General features: G+C 42.5%; 1 protein-coding gene across 2 annotated transcripts in view; it reads left to right on the forward strand.

Moving 5' to 3' along the window:
• Nucleotides 1-21,993, forward strand: part of LOC115128063 (pyruvate kinase PKM-like) — a 59,515-nt gene that overhangs the window by 439 nt on the left and 37,083 nt on the right. The window contains exons 1-2 of one of the 2 annotated variants that reach the window (XM_065027796.1): nt 5,404-5,532; nt 9,285-9,449. In XM_065027796.1, the coding sequence (XP_064883868.1) occupies nt 5,526-5,532; nt 9,285-9,449 (172 nt within the window). In that variant the 5' untranslated portion in view covers nt 5,404-5,525. Of the gene's footprint in view, nt 1-5,403; nt 5,533-9,284; nt 9,450-21,993 lie in introns of those variants that run through there. The other variant, XM_065027797.1, reaches the window with a different exon arrangement.

A 21,993-nucleotide genomic window follows, 5' to 3' on the forward strand; every position in this document is an offset into this window, starting at 1 on the left:
TGATTGGTTCTATAACATTCTGTTCATCTCAATCCCTTTGCAAAGTCACTGGATGAAAATGTCATAATAGTCCGTTTCTGTTGCATTAAATCTATTGAATTGGATGATATGGGCTGAAACTGAAACCTCAGTAATAATGGTAACCCTTTAATTACAGGCCATCCTGTAAAATACTAGTTTAGGCCACTTGAAGAATGAAGTCAGGACTGAAATGATGGCTAATATATTAGGACTTGATGCCAAAGGCTGTGTTGCATCTAAATGTGCCCTATGTCATGTATTTTGACAGGGTGTTCTGTCACATAATGTGTGCTGTATGTATCTAGCTGTGTTCTGGAGTCCAGGGGAGTGGCTTCACAGTGTACATTCTCTCTAGTCAACTCCAGCACAAAGGTCTGTTTGTGTTCTGGCTACTGATTGACACCCTCTGTCTGTTGGCTTTTCAGGGTAGCTACACAAGTGTGTGTGTGTGTGTGTGTGTGTGTGTGTGTGTGTGTGTGTGTGTGTGTGTGTGTGTGCGTGTGCGTGTGTGTGTGTGTGTGTGCGTGCGCGTCCGTGCTTAACTATACTTGTGGGGATCAGAAGTTCCCACAAGAATAGTAAGCGAACTAAGACAAATGCAGTGGTGATTTTAACATGTAAATCTTGGTGGTGAAACTCCCCAATTTGTTTTAGATGCAAAGCCATGACCCAGCATCACTAAACAATACATCAATCACATCACATCTCATTTGTCACATGCACCGAATACAACAGTGAAATGCTTACTTACAAGCCCTTAACCAACAATGCAGTTTTAAGAAAATTCCTAAAAAAAGTAAGAGATAAGAATAACAAATAATTAAAGAGCAGCAGTAAATAACAATAGTGGGGCTGTATACAGGGGGCACCGGTACAGAGTGTGGGGTGCGGGGTGCGGGGTACCGGTACAGAGTGCGGGGCACCGGTACAGAGTGCGGGGAATACCGGTACAGAGTGCGGGGGCACCGGTACAGAGTGCGAGGCACCGGTACAGAGTGTGGGGGTACCGGTACAGAGTGTGGGGTGCGGGGGTGCGGGGTACCGGTACAGAGTGCGGGGCACCGGTACAGAGTGCGGGGGCACCGGTACAGAGTGTGGGGGTACCGGTACAGAGTGTGGGGTGCGGGGGTGCGGGGGTACCGGTACAGAGTGCGGGGGCACCGGTACAGAGTGTGGGGGCACCGGTACAGAGTGTGGGGGGTACCGGTACAGAGTGTGGGGTGCGGGGTGCGGGGTACCGGTACAGAGTGCGGGGGCACCGGTACAGAGTGCGGGGGTACCGGTACAGAGTGCGGGGGCACCGGTACAGAGTGCGGGGCACCGGTACAGAGTGTGGGGGTACCGGTACAGAGTGTGGGTGCGGGGGTGCGGGGTACCGGTACAGAGTGCGGGGCACCGGTACAGAGTGCGGGGGCACCGGTACAGAGTGTGGGGGTACCGGTACAGAGTGTGGGGTGCGGGGGTGCGGGGTACCGGTACAGAGTGCGGGGGCACCGGTACAGAGTGTGGGGGCACCGGTACAGAGTGTGGGGGTACCGGTACAGAGTGTGGGGTGCGGGGTGCGGGGTACCGGTACAGAGTGCGGGGCACCGGTACAGAGTGCGGGGGTGCCGGTACAGAGTGCGGGGCACCGGTACAGAGTGCGGGGGCACCGGTACAGAGTGTGGGGTACCGGTACAGAGTGTGGGGTGCGGGGTGCGGGGGTACAGTACAGAGTGCGGGGGCACCGGTACAGAGTGCGGGGGCACCGGTACAGAGTGTGGGGGTACCGGTACAGAGTGTGGGTGCGGGGTGCGGGGGTACCGGTACAGAGTGCGGGGGCACCGGTACAGAGTGTGGGGCACCGGTACAGAGTGTGGGGGTACCGGTACAGAGTGTGGGGTGCGGGGTGCGGGTAGTACAGTACAGAGTGCGGGGGCACCGGTACAGAGTGCGGGGTACCGGTACAGAGTGCGGGGCACCGGTACAGAGTGCGGGGGCACCGGTACAGAGTGTGGGGGTACCGGTACAGAGTGCGGGGGCACCGGTACAGAGTGCGGGGGTACCGGTACAGAGTGCGGGGGCACCGGTACAGAGTGCGGGTACCGGTACAGAGTCGGAGGCACCGGTACAGAGTGCGGGGTACCGGTACAGAGTGCGGGGCACCGGTACAGAGTGCGGGGGTACCGGTACAGAGTGCGGGGGCACCGGTACAGAGTGCGGGGGCACCGGTACAGAGTGCGGGGGTACCGGTACAGAGTGCGGGGGCACCGGTACAGAGTGCGGGGGCACCGGTACAGAGTGCGGGGGTACCGGCACAGAGTGCGGGGGCACCGGTGTGGTAATCACCTACAATGACGTAATCCATTGCGAACCCACTTACTTGTCCAGTCTCAGTCTGTGTGGAGCAGACATGGAGACCTCCTACTTGTCCGGTCTCAGTCTGTGTGGAGCAGACATGGAGACCTCCTACTTGTCCGGTCTCAGTCTGTGTGGAGCAGACATGGAGACCTCCTACTTGTCCGGTCTCAGTCTGTGTGGAGCAGACATGGAGACCTCCTACTTGTCCGGTCTCAGTCTGTGTGGAGCAGACATGGAGACCTCCTTGACAGAGACAGAGAGAAGAGAGAACGTGCGAGAGGGATAGAAAGCAGTTGCTTCGAGAGGTTTCTCTACCTGAAAATACATGACCTAAGTGATTGATAGTTGGTATTCAGCAGTCATAAAAGTATGCCTTATTTACTTTGAAGATCTACTAATATAGCGATTTTTGTCACACAACTTAGGCAGCAGCTCCATAGATGTGAGATGGTGACATGGAATTAAATAATAAAGTCATCAAATAAAACAAATATTTTACTAAAGTAAAGTATTGTGAATGAATGAGCGTTAATAAGTGATAAGCGGTAAGGGACAGTCACTACCATCATGGGACTTGTATTGTTTTATTCTGTGTTGTTACACAATTCAACCCACATAATGCATAGTGCATTTAATGTCCATTTTTTTATCAAAACCGAAAACCATGATCATTTTTAAAAATAAGGAACCGAAACCAAACTGACCTCAAAAAGCACTATTTGCTCAGCACTTGAGTCCCCACAAGGTTAGTTAAACTGTGTGTTAAACTGTTAAGACTGTGTGTGTTAATTAGTGTGTGTGTGAGCGTGACTTGATCCAAGTCCAGATTTTTCTTCCTGGTTACCCATGTTGGTTTACAATGAGCTGTACAGGTATAAAGACACAGTACAGTATAATGTCTGTGAACAGGTATCTCTATTGACCCAGCCTATCTACTGTGTTTATAATCCTTCAACTACCTTGTATCAGACTGAAGATCACATTAGCCTTCTTCAGTTCTCAGATAAGTGTAGTTCGGCAAAACACATTCACAATCACACATACCTGTACATACAGCATCTGTGAAGGTCAAGTTGCAGGGCTGCAAGTCAACAATGATGAACTTACCGGGTTCAATCGCAGTCACCGAGATCTGGGAATGGGCCAGAGATGCATAATGTCAGTGACACAGTCATTATCTAGTTGTTTTGGCCTCTAGAGAGCTAGGAGGAACACATTGGCAGACCTGTATTACTCTCATGATATCACCACTGACATTCAGAAGTTGAGACGAGATGACGAGATGACGAGAGATGACATTGAGATGACATTAGGATGACGAGAGATGACAGAGATGACATAGAGATGACATGGAGATGACATGGAGATGACAAAAAGATGACGAGATGACATAGAGATGACATAGAGATGACAAAGAGATGACAAAAAGATGATGAGAGATGACATAGAGATGACAAAGAGATGACAAAAAGATGATGAGAGATGACAGAGATGACATGGAGATGACAAAAAGATGACGAGATGACATAGAGATGACAAAGAGATGACAAAAAGATGATGAGAGATGACATAGAGATGACATAGAGATGACAAAAAGATGATGAGAGATGACATAGAGATGACATAGAGATGATGAGAGATGACATAGAGATGACAAAAAGATGATGAGATGTAAAAAAAGAAGTGTTGCACCAACCACTCACCTTAACCCTGACCGTAACCCTGAGCGTAACTCCGACCTAACCCTAACCCTGACCTTAACCCTGACCTTAACCCTGACCGTAACCCTGACCGTAACCCTGAGCGTAACTCCGACCTAACCCTAACCCTGACCTTAACCCTGACCTTAACCCTGACCGTAACCCTGACCGTAACTCCGACCTAACCCTGACCTTAACCCTGACCTTAACCCTGACCTTAACCCTGACCTTAACCCTGACCGTAACCCTGACCGTAACTCCGACCTAACCCTGACCTTAACCCTGACCTTAACCCTGACCTTAACCCTGACCGTAACTCCGACCTAACCCTGACCTTAACCCTGACCTTAACCCTGACCGTAACCCTGACCTTAACCCTGACCTTAACCCTGACCGTAACTCCGACCTAACCCTGACCTTAACCCTGACCTTAACCCTGACCGTAACTCCGACCTAACCCTGACCTTAACCCTGACCTTAACCCTGACCGTAACCCTGACCGTAACTCCGACCTAACCCTGACCTTAACCCTGACCTTAACCCTGACCGTAACTCCAACCTAACCCTGACCTTAACCCTGACCATAATTCCAACCTAACCCTGACCTTAACCCTGACCCTGACCTTAACCCTGACCGTAACTCCAACCTAACCCTGACCTTAACCCTGACCCTAACCCTGACCTTAACCCTGACCGTAACTCCAACCTAACCCTGACCTTAACCCTGACCCTAACCCTGACCGTAACTCCAACCTAACCCTGACCTTAACCCTGACCGTAACTCCAACCTAACCCTGACCTTAACCCTAACCTTAACCCTGACCGTAACTCCAACCTAACCCTGACCCTAACCCTGACCCTAACCCTGACCTTAACCCTGACCTTAACCCTGACCGTAACTCCAACCTAACCCTGACCTTAACCCTGACCTTAACCCTGACCTTAACCCTGACCGTAACTCCAACCTAACCCTGACCTTAACCCTGACCGTAACTCCAACCTAACCCTGACCTTAACCCTGACCGTAACTCCAACCTAACCCTGACCTTAACCCTGACCCTAACCCTGACCTTAACCCTGACCGTAATCCCAACTTAACCCTGACCTTAACCCTGACCGTAACCCTAGATGAAGAAAAACAAAAACATGTGATCAATAGTGAAAACGTCACTATGGCAATCACATGATCATCCGGGCTGACATCTGTGTCAAAGGGAGTGGACACTGTGAATGGTTACAGTAGATTGGGCTGAGGGGTGTAGACAGGAGGGGGAGAGGGAGGAAATTTGTTAAAGTACAGAGATTGAGCACTGACGGAGAAAAAGACAGACAGACAGACAGACAGACAGACAGACAGACAGACAGACAGACAGACAGACAGACAGACAGACAGACAGAGGACTGGACAGACATATAGAGGTGATAGGATAGTACAGTTGGAGTCTGAAAAAGCTTTGGGTCAAGATGGGAGGTAAGTCTGTAGAGCTGCTAGCATACAAGTTAACCCTTTAACTTCTCGGTTAATGCAATAGAATATTGAAGTGTTACCTGGCTAGATGAAAGCTTAAATAGGTTCACCCACACTCGCCACTTTCTGATGCTATAGTGACCACATTGGAGTTGATGTCTTTCAGACATTCTACCTTGACTCAAGATCAGGTGGAACAGAATCTTCTACAGTAGTTGCACATCTATTTTTCTTTTTATTCGCTGCCTGATGAAAACCTTCCACTTAGTCGATTTGTTATTGTTTTGACCTTTATTGAAAGTGGTAACACCCCTCGGTGTACTCCTAACGTTTCAGGACCAAGAAAATGTATAGAACATTTTTATTTAAATTAGCTTCTGTAGTTTTGCAATTGCATGTTCGTTAATGGGAAAAATATGTTTTTTGATTTTTTATTCCTGAAAAGTAGATATTTTGGAGATCAGACAGCGACGTTTTAATCCAAAGTCATATGACTCATAGAAGTCACTGATGCAAAGCAACTTTTCTACAGTCCTCAGCAGAATGTTTCTAGTCTGCTTATCATCATTCAGGAAGCATCAAGCGTAATATCGTAAGAATTTGATTGTATGAATTTTAGTTGTGTTATAATAGTTATTGTTGGTTGTTTGGTGGTTAAATGTTGAGGGCTGTATACCAGAATTAGGCAGTTAGATTTGCATTGCCAGGAGTTGACCCAAAGCACAGTGGTGGTTGGTCAGGATAACCTAAGGTTCATTGACTGTCCAGGAACATGTGCGTGCGTGCGTGCACACACACACACACACACACACACACACACACACACACACACACACACACACACGCAGGACATTGCCTTATCTTCCTCACACATAGAACACTTTCAGCTAGTGTCAGTATGTCCTGTCCACACACCCAACCATATCTCTCCGTCTCTCCTCTATGGAAAGCATGCACTGATCTGTACATTGCAACACAGTGTTGGGACCTAATCTCAGCCTTACAGTCAACCAGAACAGGTGTCTGTTTTGGTCAGTAACAAGTTTCAGTCCGTTTCTGTTTCTGTGTGTGTGAATTATTGATGGGGCTAAAAATCGATACAGTTACATATCGCAATATTAGTGGTGGAAGATATTATATCGATATTTGACTCCATGTATTGTTTAATAAAACATTTTTGCTTATCTAGCACTAGTTGGCAGTACCAGCGTCAAAACTCAGGTATTTTTCATCCTATCGCTTGTTCTCCATTTTCTTTTCAAATAGAGAGCCAACATGTTTCAGCACGACTGATCAAAATTCATTTTCTGATGCTCTCTCTTGTCCCTCTGCAGCAGAGAGAGAGAGAGAGAGAGAGAGAGAGAGGGGGAAGAGAGAGAGAGAGAGGGGGGAAGAGAGAGAGAGAGAGAGAGAGAGAGAGAGAGAGAGAGAGAGAAGAGAGAGAGAGAGAGAGAGAGAGAGAGAGAGAGAGAGAGAGAGAGAGAGAGAGAGAGAGAGAGAGAGAGAGAGAGAGAGAGAGAGAGAGAGAGAGAGAGAGAGAGGGGGGGGAAGAGAGAGAGAGAGAGAGAGAGAGAGAGAGAGAGAGAGAGAGAGAGAGGGGGGGGAAGAGAGAGAGAGAGAGAGAGAGAGAGAGAGAGAGGGAAGAGAGAGAGAGAGAGAGAGAGAGAGAGAGAGAGAGAGAGAGAGAGAGAGGGGGGAAGAGAGAGAGAGGGAGAGAGAGAGAGAGAGAGAGAGGGGGAAGAGAGAGAGAGAGAGAGAGAGAGAGAGAGAGGGGGAAGAGAGAGAGAGAGAGAGAGAGAGGGGAGAGAGAGAGAGGGGGAGAGAGAGAGAGGAGAGAGAGAGAGAGAGAGGGGGGAAGAGAGAGAGAGAGAGAGAGAGAGAGAGAGAGGGGGGAAGAGAGAGAGAGAGGGGGAAGAGAGAGAGAGAGAGAGAGAGAGAGAGAGAGAGAGAGAGAGGGGGAAGAGAGAGAGAGGGAGAGAGAGAGAGAGGGGGAAGAGAGAGAGAGAGAGAGAGAGAGAGAGAGAGAGGGGGGAAGAGAGAGAGAGAGAGAGAGAGAGAGAGAGAGGGGGAGAGAGAGAGAGGGGGAAGAGAGAGAGAGAGAGAGAGAGAGAGAGAGAGAGAGAGGGGGGGAAGAGAGAGAGAGAGAGAGAGAGAGAGAGGGGGAAGAGAGAGAGAGAGAGAGAGAGAGAGAGAGAGAGAGAGAGAGAGAGAGAGAGAGAGGGGGAGAGAGAGAGAGGGGGAAGAGAGAGAGAGAGAGGGGGAAGAGAGAGAGAGAGAGAGAGAGATCTTCCGATATGTATTGTGATTCTCCCTGCAACTTGACCTTCACAGATGCTGTATGTACAGGTATGTGTGATTGTGAATGTGTTTTGCCGAACTACACTTATCTGAGAACTGAAGAAGGCTAATGTGATTTTCAGTCTGATACAAGGTAGTTGAAGGATTATAAACACAGTAGATAGGCTGGGTCAATAGAGATACCTGTTCACAGACATTATACTGTACTGTGTCTTTATACCTGTACAGCTCATTGTAAACCAACATGGGTAACCAGGAAGAAAAATCTGGACTTGGATCAAGTCACGCTCACACACACACTAATTAACACACACAGTCTTAACAGTTTAACACACAGTTTAACTAACCTTGTGGGGACTCAAGTGCTGAGCAAATAGTGCTTTTTGAGGTCAGTTTGGTTTCGGTTCCTTATTTTTAAAAATGATCATGGTTTTCGGTTTCGATAAAAAAATGGACATTAAATGCACTATGCATTATGTGGGTTGAATTGTGTAACAACACAGAATAAAACAATACAAGTCCCATGATGGTAGTGACTGTCCCTTACCGCTTATCACTTATTAACGCTCATTCATTCACAATACTTTACTTTAGTAAAATATTTGTTTTATTTGATGACTTTATTATTTAATTCCATGTCACCATCTCACATCTATGGAGCTGCTGCCTAAGTTGTATGACAAAATCGCTATATTAGTAGATCTTCAAAGTAAATAAGGCATACTTTTATGACTGCTGAATACCAACTATCAATCACTTAGAGAAACCTCTCGAAGCAACTGCTTTCTATCCCTCTCGCACGTTCTCTCTCTCTCTCTCTATCTATCTTTTTTTTTTAAAGGCAATGTTTCCGCGTTCGCCGAGACTGCATTCACAGTAAACGGTGTATACGTCGGCTCAATAGGAAATGACCGTTACCTTTAAATCGTGCTACAGATTGAATGGAACCCCTGTTACTATACTGTAGGGTTTGTTTGTAAAGACACCAGCACCCAGACAGACTGTGCATCTGATGTGTGTGTTCAATTAAAACAGACTCCAAATTATAACCATTTGTCAGATTGCTTCTTCTCTCCAGAATGTCACTGCATATGATTTCCTTGTCAGGTTGTAAATGTCATATAGTGGCCAGTCACAGCATCTGTCCTGTATGGCAGTATGTTGCATGTCACGTGATGTTAGCCGCCCCCCCCCCCCACACACACACACACACCCTCTCTTGAATGTCACTGTTCAGAATGCTGCATGTTAACCTTCTCCAACCTTAGTTCTGTTAGTCTGAGGCCATCTCTCTCTCTCTCTCTCTCTCTCTCTCTCTCTCTCTCTCTCAATTCAAAAGGTTTACATTACCAAAGTAAGTCGAATAGACAACAAACAAAACCATCAGAAATTAACAGTAAACATTACGCTCACAAAAGTTTTAAAATAACATAGACATTTCTCTCTCTCTCTCTTAGCTCGTATCAGACGTTACTCTGACGTCATGCCCCTCCCAGACTCCTTCATCCAGAAGCAGCAGCTGGACGCCAGCATGGCCGACACCTTCCTGGAGCACCTGTGTCTGCTGGACATCGACCAGGAGCCAATCACAGCCCGCAACACGAGCATCATCTGCACCATCGGTGAGTTAAATAACGAATCATCTGCACCACGTGTCAGAACTCATTCCACGGAGGCCTGAGTGTCTGCGAGCTTTCGCTCTACCCTTGTACTTGATGGATGAATTAAGGTCACTAATTAGTAAGGAACTCCCCTCACCCGGATGTCTAGGTCTTAAATGAAAGGAAAAAACAAAAACCTGCAGACACTCAGCCCTCTGTGGAATGAGTTTGACACCCCTAATCTACGCCATCGGTGAGTTAAATAGCCAATCAGCTGCACCATTGGTAAGTTAAATAACCAATCAGCTACAACATTGGTAAGTTAAATAACCAATCAGCTGCACCATTGGTAAGTTGAATAAACAATCAGCTACACCATCAGTAAGTTAAATAACCAATCAGCTGCACCATCGGTAAGTTAAATAACCAATCAGCTGCACCATTGGTAAGTTAAATAACCAATCAGCTGCACCATTGGTAAGTTAAATAACCAATCAGCTGCACCATCAGTAAGTTAAATAACCAATCAGCTGCACCATCGGTAAGTTAAATAACCAATCAGCTGCACCATTGGTAAGTTAAATAACCAATCAGCTACACCATCAGTAAGTTAAATAACCAATCAGCTGCACCATTGGTAAGTTAAATAACCAATCAGCTACACCATCAGTAAGTTAAATAACCAATCAGCTGCACCATCAGTAAGTTAAATAACCAATCAGCTGCACCATCGGTAAGTTAAATAACCAATCAGCTGCACCATTGGTAAATTAAATAACCAATCAGCTGCACCATCGGTAAGTTAAATAACCAATCAGCTGCACCATTGATAAGTTAAATAACCAATCAGCTGCACCATCGGTAAGTTAAATAACCAATCAGCTACACCATTGCTGAGTTAAATAGCCAATCAGCTACACCACCAGTAAGTTAAATAACCAATCAGCTACACCATTGCTGAGTTAAATAGCCAATCAGCTACACCATCAGTAAGTTAAATAACCAATCAGATACACCATTGCTGAGTTAAATAGCCAATCAGCTACACCATCAGTGAGTTAAATAACCAATCATCTGCACCATCAGTGAGTTAAATAACCAATCAGCTGCATCATTGGTGAGTTAAATAACCAATGAGCTACACCATCAGTGAGTTAAATGACCACATCTACACCATCAGTGAGTTAAATAACCAATCAGCTGCATCATTGGTGAGTTAAATAGCCAATCAGCTACACAATCAGAGTTACATAAACACATCTGCACCATTGGTGAGTTAAATAACCAATCAGCTGCACCAGCAGTAAGTTAAATAACCAATCAGCTGCACCATCAGTGAGTTAAATAACCAATCATCTGCACCATCAGTGAGTTAAATAACCAATCAGCTGCATCATTGGTGAGTTAAATAACCAATGAGCTACACCATCAGTGAGTTAAATGACCACATCTACACCATCAGTGAGTTAAATAACCAATCAGCTGCATCATTGGTGAGTTAAATAACCAATCAGCTACACCATCAGTGAGTTAAATAACCACATCTACACCATCAGTGAGTTAAATAACCAATCAGCTACATCATTGGTGAGTTAGATAACCACATCTGCACCATCAGTGAGTTAAATAACCAATCAGCTGCATCATTGATGAGTTAAATAATGACATTTGCACCATCAGTAAGTTAAATAACCCATCAGCTGCACCATCAGTGAGTTAAATAACCACATCTGCACCATCAGCAAGTTAAAAAAACAATCAGCTGCACCATTGGTGAGTTAAATATCCAATCAGCTGCACCATTGGTTAGTTAAATAACCACATCTGCACCATCAGTGAGTTAAATATCCAATCAGCTGCACCATCAGTGAGTTAAATAACCAATCAGCTACACCATTGGTGAGTTAAATAACCATATCTGCACCATCAGTGAGTTAAATAACCAATCAGCTGCATCATTGGTGAGTTAAATAACCAATCAGCTACACCATTGGTGAGTTAAATAACCATATCTGCACCATCAGTGAGTTAAATAACCAAACAGCTACAACATCGGTAAGTTAAATAACCAATCAGCTGCACCATCGGTAAGTTAAATAACCAATCAGCTGCACCATTGGTAAGTTAAATAAACAATCAGCTACACCATCAGTAAGTTAAATAACCAATCAGCTGTACTATCGGTAAGTTAAATAACCAATCAGCTGCACCATTGGTAAGTTAAATAAACAATCAGCTACACCATCAGTAAGTTAAATAACCAATCAGCTGCACCATTGGTAAGTTAAATAACCAATCAGCTGCACCATCAGTAAGTTAAATAACCAATCAGCTGCACCACGTGTCAGAACTCATTCCACGGAGGCCTGAGTGTCTGCGAGCTTTCGCTCTACCCTTGTACTTGATGGATGAATTAAGGTCACTAATTAGTAAGGAACTCCCCTCACCCGGATGTCTAGGTCTTAAATGAAAGGAAAAAACAAAAACCTGCAGACACTCAGCCCTCTGTGGAATGAGTTTGACACCCCTGATCTACGCCATCGGTGAGTTAAATAGCCAATCAGCTGCACCATTGGTAAGTTAAATAACCAATCAGCTACAACATTGGTAAGTTAAATAACCAATCAGCTGCACCATTGGTAAGTTAAATAACCAATCAGCTGCACCATTGGTAAGTTGAATAAACAATCAGCTGCACCATCGGTAAGTTAAATAACCAATCAGCTGCACCATCGGTAAGTTAAATAACCAATCAGCTGCACCATCAGTAAGTTAAATAACCAATCAGCTGCACCATCGGTAAGTTAAATAACCAATCAGCTGCACCATCGGTAAGTTAAATAACCAATCAGCTACACCATCAGTAAGTTAAATAACCAATCAGCTGCACCATTGGTAAGTTAAATAACCAATCAGCTGCACCATCAGTAAGTTAAATAACCAATCAGCTGCACCACGTGTCAGAACTCATTCCACGGAGGCCTGAGTGTCTGCGAGCTTTCGCTCTACCCTTGTACTTGATGGATGAATTAAGGTCACTAATTAGTAAGGAACTCCCCTCACCCGGATGTCTAGGTCTTAAATGAAAGGAAAAAACAAAAACCTGCAGACACTCAGCCCTCTGTGGAATGAGTTTGACACCCCTGATCTACGCCATCGGTGAGTTAAATAGCCAATCAGCTGCACCATTGGTAAGTTAAATAACCAATCAGCTACAACATTGGTAAGTTAAATAACCAATCAGCTGCACCATTGGTAAGTTAAATAACCAATCAGCTGCACCATTGGTAAGTTGAATAAACAATCAGCTGCACCATCGGTAAGTTAAATAACCAATCAGCTGCACCATCGGTAAGTTAAATAACCAATCAGCTGCACCATCAGTAAGTTAAATAACCAATCAGCTGCACCATCGGTAAGTTAAATAACCAATCAGCTGCACCATCGGTAAGTTAAATAACCAATCAGCTACACCATCAGTAAGTTAAATAACCAATCAGCTGCACCATTGGTAAGTTAAATAACCAATCAGCTACACCATCAGTAAGTTAAATAACCAATCAGCTGCACCATCAGTAAGTTAAATAACCAATCAGCTGCACCATCGGTAAGTTAAATAACCAATCAGCTGCACCATTGGTAAATTAAATAACCAATCAGCTGCACCATCGGTAAGTTAAATAACCAATCAGCTGCACCATCGGTAAGTTAAATAACCAATCAGCTACACCATTGCTGAGTTAAATAGCCAATCAGCTACACCACCAGTAAGTTAAATAACCAATCAGCTACACCATTGCTGAGTTAAATAGCCAATCAGCTACACCATCAGTAAGTTAAATAACCAATCAGATACACCATTGCTGAGTTAAATAGCCAATCAGCTACACCATCAGTGAGTTAAATAACCAATCATCTGCACCATCAGTGAGTTAAATAACCAATCAGCTGCATCATTGGTGAGTTAAATAACCAATGAGCTACACCATCAGTGAGTTAAATGACCACATCTACACCATCAGTGAGTTAAATAACCAATCAGCTGCATCATTGGTGAGTTAAATAACCAATCAGCTACACCATCAGTGAGTTAAATAACCAATCAGCTACATCATTGGTGAGTTAAATAACCAATCAGCTGCATCATTGATGAGTTAAATAATTACATTTGCACCATCAGTAAGTTAAATAACCCATCAGCTGCACCATCAGTGAGTTAAATAACCACATCTGCACCATCAGCAAGTTAAAAAAACAATCAGCTGCACCATTGGTGAGTTAAATATCCAATCAGCTGCACCATTGGTTAGTTAAATAACCACATCTGCACCATCAGTGAGTTAAATATCCAATCAGCTGCACCATCAGTGAGTTAAATAACCAATCAGCTACACCATTGGTGAGTTAAATAACCATATCTGCACCATCAGTGAGTTAAATAACCAATCAGCTGCATCATTGGTGAGTTAAATAACCAATCAGCTACACCATTGGTGAGTTAAATAACCATATCTGCACCATCAGTGAGTTAAATAACCAAACAGCTACAACATCGGTAAGTTAAATAACCAATCAGCTGCACCATCGGTAAGTTAAATAACCAATCAGCTACACCATCAGTAAGTTAAATATCCAATCAGCTGCACCATTGGTAAGTTAAATAAACAATCAGCTACACCATCAGTAAGTTAAATAACCAATCAGCTGCACCATCGGTAAGTTAAATAACCAATCAGCTGCACCATTGGTAAGTTAAATAAACAATCAGCTACACCATCAGTAAGTTAAATAACCAATCAGCTGCACCATTGGTAAGTTAAATAACCAATCAGCTGCACCATCAGTAAGTTAAATAACCAATCAGCTGCACCATCGGTAAGTTAAATAACCAATCAGCTGCACCATTGATAAGTTAAATAACCAATCAGCTGCACCATCGGTAAGTTAAATAACCAATCAGCTACACCATTGCTGAGTTAAATAGCCAATCAGCTACACCACCAGTAAGTTAAATAACCAATCAGCTACACCATTGCTGAGTTAAATAGCCAATCAGCTACACCATCAGTAAGTTAAATAACCAATCAGATACACCATTGCTGAGTTAAATAGCCAATCAGCTACACCACCAGTGAGTTAAATAACCAATCAGCTACACCATTGCTGAGTTAAATAGCCAATCAGCTACACCATCAGTAAGTTAAATAACCAATCAGATACACCATTGCTGAGTTAAATAGCCAATCAGCTACACCACCAGTGAGTTAAATAACCAATCAGCTGCACCAGCAGTAAGTTAAATAACCAATCAGCTGCACCATCAGTGAGTTAAATAACCAATCATCTGCACCATCAGTGAGTTAAATAACCAATCAGCTGCATCATTGGTGAGTTAAATAACCAATGAGCTACACCATCAGTGAGTTAAATGACCACATCTACACCATCAGTGAGTTAAATAACCAATCAGCTGCATCATTGGTGAGTTAAATAACCAATCAGCTACACCATCAGTGAGTTAAATAACCACATCTACACCATCAGTGAGTTAAATAACCAATCAGCTACATCATTGGTGAGTTAGATAACCAATCATCTGCACCATCAGTGTGTTAAATAACCAATCAGCTGCATCATTGATGAGTTAAATAATGACATTTGCACCATCAGTAAGTTAAATAACCCATCAGCTGCACCATCAGTGAGTTAAATAACCACATCTGCACCATCAGCAAGTTAAAAAAACAATCAGCTGCACCATTGGTGAGTTAAATATCCAATCAGCTGCACCATTGGTTAGTTAAATAACCACATCTGCACCATCAGTGAGTTAAATATCCAATCAGCTGCACCATCAGTGAGTTAAATAACCAATCAGCAACACCATTGGTGAGTTAAATAACCATATCTGCACCATCAGTGAGTTAAATAACCAATCAGCTGCATCATTGGTGAGTTAAATAACCAATCAGCTACACCATTGGTGAGTTAAATAACCATATCTGCACCATCAGTGAGTTAAATAACCAAACAGCTACAACATCGGTAAGTTAAATAACCAATCAGCTGCACCATTGGTAAGTTAAATAACCAATCAGCTACACCATCAGTAAGTTAAATAACCAATCAGCTGCACCATTGGTAAGTTAAATAACCAATCAGCTACACCATCAGTAAGTTAAATAACCAATCAGCTGCACCATCGGTAAGTTAAATAACCAATCAGCTGCACCATCGGTAAGTTAAATAACCAATCAGCTGCACCATTGGTAAGTTAAATAAACAATCAGCTACACCATCAGTAAGTTAAATAACCAATCAGCTGCACCATTGGTAAGTTAAATAACCAATCAGCTGCACCATCAGTAAGTTAAATAACCAATCAGCTGCACCATCGGTAAGTTAAATAACCAATCAGCTGCACCATTGATAAGTTAAATAACCAATCAGCTGCACCATCGGTAAGTTAAATAACCAATCAGATACACCATTGCTGAGTTAAATAGCCAATCAGCTACACCACCAGTGAGTTAAATAGCCAATCAGCTGCACCATCAGTAAGTTAAATAACCAATCAGATACACCATTGCTGAGTTAAATAGCCAATCAGCTACACCACCAGTGAGTTAAATAGCCAATCAGCTACACAATCAGAGTTACATAAACACATCTGCACCATTGGTGAGTTAAATAACCAATCAGCTGCACCAGCAGTAAGTTAAATAACCAATCAGCTGCACCATCAGTGAGTTAAATAACCAATCATCTGCACCATCAGTGAGTTAAATAACCAATCAGCTGCATCATTGATGAGTTAAATAATGACATTTGCACCATCAGTAAGTTAAATAACCCATCAGCTGCACCATCAGTGAGTTAAATAACCACATCTGCACCATCAGCAAGTTAAAAAAACAATCAGCTGCACCATTGGTGAGTTAAATATCCAATCAGCTGCACCATTGGTTAGTTAAATAACCACATCTGCACCATCAGTGAGTTAAATATCCAATCAGCTGCACCATCAGTGAGTTAAATAACCAATCAGCTACACCATTGGTGAGTTAAATAACCATATCTGCACCATCAGTGAGTTAAATAACCAAACAGCTACAACATCGGTAAGTTAAATAACCAATCAGCTGCACCATTGGTAAGTTAAATAACCAATCAGCTACACCATCAGTAAGTTAAATAACCAATCAGCTGCACCATTGGTAAGTTAAATAACCAATCAGCTGCACCATCAGTAAGTTAAATAACCAATCAGCTGCACCATCGGTAAGTTAAATAACCAATCAGCTGCACCATTGGTAAGTTAAATAAACAATCAGCTACACCATCAGTAAGTTAAATAACCAATCAGCTGCACCATTGGTAAGTTAAATAACCAATCAGCTGCACCATCAGTAAGTTAAATAACCAATCAGCTGCACCATCGGTAAGTTAAATAACCAATCAGCTGCACCATCGGTAAGTTAAATAACCAATCAGCTGCACCATTGGTAAGTTAAATAAACAATCAGCTACACCATCAGTAAGTTAAATAACCAATCAGCTGCACCATTGGTAAGTTAAATAACCAATCAGCTGCACCATCAGTAAGTTAAATAACCAATCAGCTGCACCATCGGTAAGTTAAATAACCAATCAGCTGCACCATTGATAAGTTAAATAACCAATCAGCTGCACCATCGGTAAGTTAAATAACCAATCAGCTACACCATTGCTGAGTTAAATAGCCAATCAGCTACACCATCAGTAAGTTAAATAACCAATCAGATACACCATTGCTGAGTTAAATAGCCAATCAGCTACACCACCAGTGAGTTAAATAGCCAATCAGCTACACAATCAGAGTTACATAAACACATCTGCACCATTGGTGAGTTAAATAACCAATCAGCTGCACCAGCAGTAAGTTAAATAACCAATCATCTGCACCATCAGTGAGTTAAATAACCAATCAGCTGCATCATTGGTGAGTTAAATAACCAATGAGCTACACCATCAGTGAGTTAAATGACCACATCTACACCATCAGTGAGTTAAATAACCAATCAGCTGCATCATTGGTGAGTTAAATAACCAATCAGCTACACCATCAGTGAGTTAAATAACCACATCTACACCATCAGTGAGTTAAATAACCAATCAGCTACATCATTGGTGAGTTAGATAACCACATCTGCACCATCAGTGAGTTAAATAACCAATCAGCTGCATCATTGATGAGTTAAATAATGACATTTGCACCATCAGTAAGTTAAATAACCCATCAGCTGCACCATCAGTGAGTTAAATAACCACATCTGCACCATCAGCAAGTTAAAAAAACAATCAGCTGCACCATTGGTGAGTTAAATATCCAATCAGCTGCACCATTGGTTAGTTAAATAACCACATCTGCACCATCAGTGAGTTAAATATCCAATCAGCTGCACCATCAGTGAGTTAAATAACCAATCAGCTACACCATTGGTGAGTTAAATAACCATATCTGCACCATCAGTGAGTTAAATAACCAATCAGCTGCATCATTGGTGAGTTAAATAACCAATCAGCTACACCATTGGTGAGTTAAATAACCATATCTGCACCATCAGTGAGTTAAATAACCAAACAGCTACAACATCGGTAAGTTAAATAACCAATCAGCTGCACCATTGGTAAGTTAAATAACCAATCAGCTACACCATCAGTAAGTTAAATAACCAATCAGCTACACCATCAGTAAGTTAAATAACCAATCAGCTGCACCATTGGTAAGTTAAATAAACAATCAGCTGCACCATCAGTAAGTTAAATAACCAATCAGCTGCACCATCGGTAAGTTAAATAACCAATCAGCTGCACCATTGGTAAGTTAAATAACCAATCAGCTGCACCATCGGTAAGTTAAATAACCAATCAGCTGCACCATTGGTAAGTTAAATAACCAATCAGCTGCACCATCGGTAAGTTAAATAACCAATCAGCTGCACCATTGGTAAGTTAAATAACCAATCAGCTACACCATCAGTAAGTTAAATAACCAACCAGCTACACCATTGCTGAGTTAAATAGCCAATCAGCTACACCATCAGTAAGTTAAATAACCAATCAGCTGCATCATTGGTGAGTTAAATAACCAATCAGCTACACCATCAGTGAGTTAAATAACCATATCTGCACCATCAGTGAGTTAAATAACCAACCAGCTACACCATTGCTGAGTTAAATAGCCAATCAGCTACACCATCAGTAAGTTAAATAACCAATCAGATACACCATTGCTGAGTTAAATAGCCAATCAGCTACACCACCAGTGAGTTAAATAGCCAATCAGCTACACAATCAGAGTTACATAAACACATCTGCACCATTGGTGAGTTAAATAACCAATCAGCTGCACCAGCAGTAAGTTAAATAACCAATCAGCTGCACCATCAGTGAGTTAAATAACCAATCAGCTGCATCATTGGTGAGTTAAATAACCAATGAGCTACACCATCAGTGAGTTAAATGACCACATCTACACCATCAGTGAGTTAAATAACCAATCAGCTGCATCATTGGTGAGTTAAATAACCAATCAGCTACACCATCAGTGAGTTAAATAACCACATCTACACCATCAGTGAGTTAAATAACCAATCAGCTACATCATTGGTGAGTTAGATAACCACATCTGCACCATCAGTGAGTTAAATAACCAATCAGCTGCATCATTGATGAGTTAAATAATGACATTTGCACCATCAGTAAGTTAAATAACCCATCAGCTGCACCATCAGTGAGTTAAATAACCACATCTGCACCATCAGCAAGTTAAAAAAACAATCAGCTGCACCATTGGTGAGTTAAATATCCAATCAGCTGCACCATTGGTTAGTTAAATAACCACATCTGCACCATCAGTGAGTTAAATATCCAATCAGCTGCACCATCAGTGAGTTAAATAACCAATCAGCTACACCATTGGTGAGTTAAATAACCATATCTGCACCATCAGTGAGTTAAATAACCAATCAGCTGCATCATTGGTGAGTTAAATAACCAATCAGCTACACCATTGGTGAGTTAAATAACCATATCTGCACCATCAGTGAGTTAAATAACCAAACAGCTACAACATCGGTAAGTTAAATAACCAATCAGCTGCACCATCGGTAAGTTAAATAACCAATCAGCTGCACCATTGGTAAGTTAAATAAACAATCAGCTACACCATCAGTAAGTTAAATAACCAATCAGCTGTACCATTGGTAAGTTAAATAACCAATCAGCTACACCATCAGTAAGTTAAATAACCAATCAGCTGCACCATTGGTAAGTTAAATAAACAATCAGCTACACCATCAGTAAGTTAAATAACCAATCAGCTGCACCATCGGTAAGTTAAATAACCAATCAGCTGCACCATTGGTAAGTTAAATAAACAATCAGCTGCACCATCAGTAAGTTAAATAACCAATCAGCTGCACCATCGGTAAGTTAAATAACCAATCAGCTGCACCATTGGTAAGTTAAATAACCAATCAGCTGCACCATCGGTAAGTTAAATAACCAATCAGCTGCACCATTGGTAAGTTAAATAACCAATCAGCTGCACCATCGGTAAGTTAAATAACCAATCAGCTGCACCATTGGTAAGTTAAATAACCAATCAGCTACACCATCAGTAAGTTAAATAACCAACCAGCTACACCATTGCTGAGTTAAATAGCCAATCAGCTACACCATCAGTAAGTTAAATAACCAATCAGCTGCATCATTGGTGAGTTAAATAACCAATCAGCTACACCATCAGTGAGTTAAATAACCATATCTGCACCATCAGTGAGTTAAATAACCAATCAGTTCCATAATTGGTGAGTTAGATAACCACATCTGCACCATCAGTGAGTTAAATAACCAATCAGCTGCATCATTGGTGAGTTAAATAACCAATCAGCTTCACCATTGGTGAGTTAAATAACCATATCTGCACCATCAGTGAGTTAAATAACCAATCAGCTGCATAATTGGTGAGTTAAATAACCAATCAGCTACACCATTGGTGAGTTAAATAACCATATCTGCACCATCAGTGAGTTAAATAACCACATCTGCACCATCAGTGAGTTAAATAACCACATCTGCACCATCAGTGAGTTAAATAACCAATCAGCTGCATAATTGGTGAGTTAAATAACCACATCTGCACCATCAGTGAGTTAAATAACCAATCAGCTGCATAATTGGTGAGTTAAATAACCACGTCTGCACCATCAGTGAGTTAAATAACCACATCTGCACCATCAGTGAGTTAAATAACCACATCTGCACCATCAGTGAGTTAAATAGCCAATCAGCTGCACCATCAGTGAGTTAAATAGCCAATCAGCTGCATCATTGGTGAGTTAAATAACCACATCTGCACCATCATTGAGTTAAATAGCCAATCAGCTGCACCATCAGTGAGTTAAATAGCCAATCAGCTACACCATTGGTGAGTTAAATAACCGCATCTGCACCATCAGTGTGTAAGGGTTTTCCTGTGGTGAAGGAGAAGCGGGCCAAAACGCAGCGTGGTTATATTGATTCATGTTTAATAGAAACAGATAAACATGAACACTACAAAACAATAAACGTGGAAAACCAAAAACAGCCCTATCTGGTGCAAAACACAGAGACAGGAACAATCACCCACAAACACACAGTGAAACCCAGGCTACCTAAGTATGATTCTCAATCAGAGACAACTAATGACACCTGCCTCTGATTGAGAACCATACTAGGCCGAAACATAGAAATACCCAAAACCTAGAAAAACAAACATAGACTGCCCACCCAACTCACGCCCTGACCATACTAACTAAATACAAAACACAGGAAATAAAGGTCAGAACGTGACACAGTGAGTTAAATAACCGATCAGCTGCATTATTGGTGAAATAAATAACCACATCTGCACCATCAGTGAGTTAAATAACCAATCAGCTACACCATCAGTGAGTTAAATAACCACATCTACACCATCAGTGAGTTAAATAACCAATCAGCTGCATCATTGGTGACTTAAATAACCACATCTGCACCATCAGCAAGTTAAAAACCAATCAGCTGCACCATCAGTGAGTTAAATAACCAATCAGCTACACCATCAGTGAGTTAAATATCCAATCAGCTACACCATTGGTGAGTTAAATAACCACATCTGCACCATCAGTGAGTTAAATAACCACATCTGCACCATCAGTGAGTTAAATATCCAATCAGCTGCACCATCAGTGAGTTAAATAACCAATCAGCTACACCATCAGTGAGTTAAATATCCAATCAGCTACACCATTGGTGAGTTAAATAACCATATCTGCACCATCAGTGAGTTAAATAACCAATCAGCTACACCATCAGTGAGTTAAATATCCAATCAGCTGCACCATCACTGAGTTAAATAACCACAGCTGCACCATCAGGGAGTTAAATAACCACATCTGCACCATTGGTGAGTTAAATATCCAATCAGCTGCACCATTGGTTAGTTAAATAACCACATCTGCACCATCAGCAAGTTAAAAAAACAATCAGCTGCACCATC

The sequence above is a fragment of the Oncorhynchus nerka genome, linkage group LG14 (assembly GCF_034236695.1).
Source record: "Oncorhynchus nerka isolate Pitt River linkage group LG14, Oner_Uvic_2.0, whole genome shotgun sequence".
NCBI lineage: Eukaryota > Metazoa > Chordata > Actinopteri > Salmoniformes > Salmonidae > Oncorhynchus > Oncorhynchus nerka.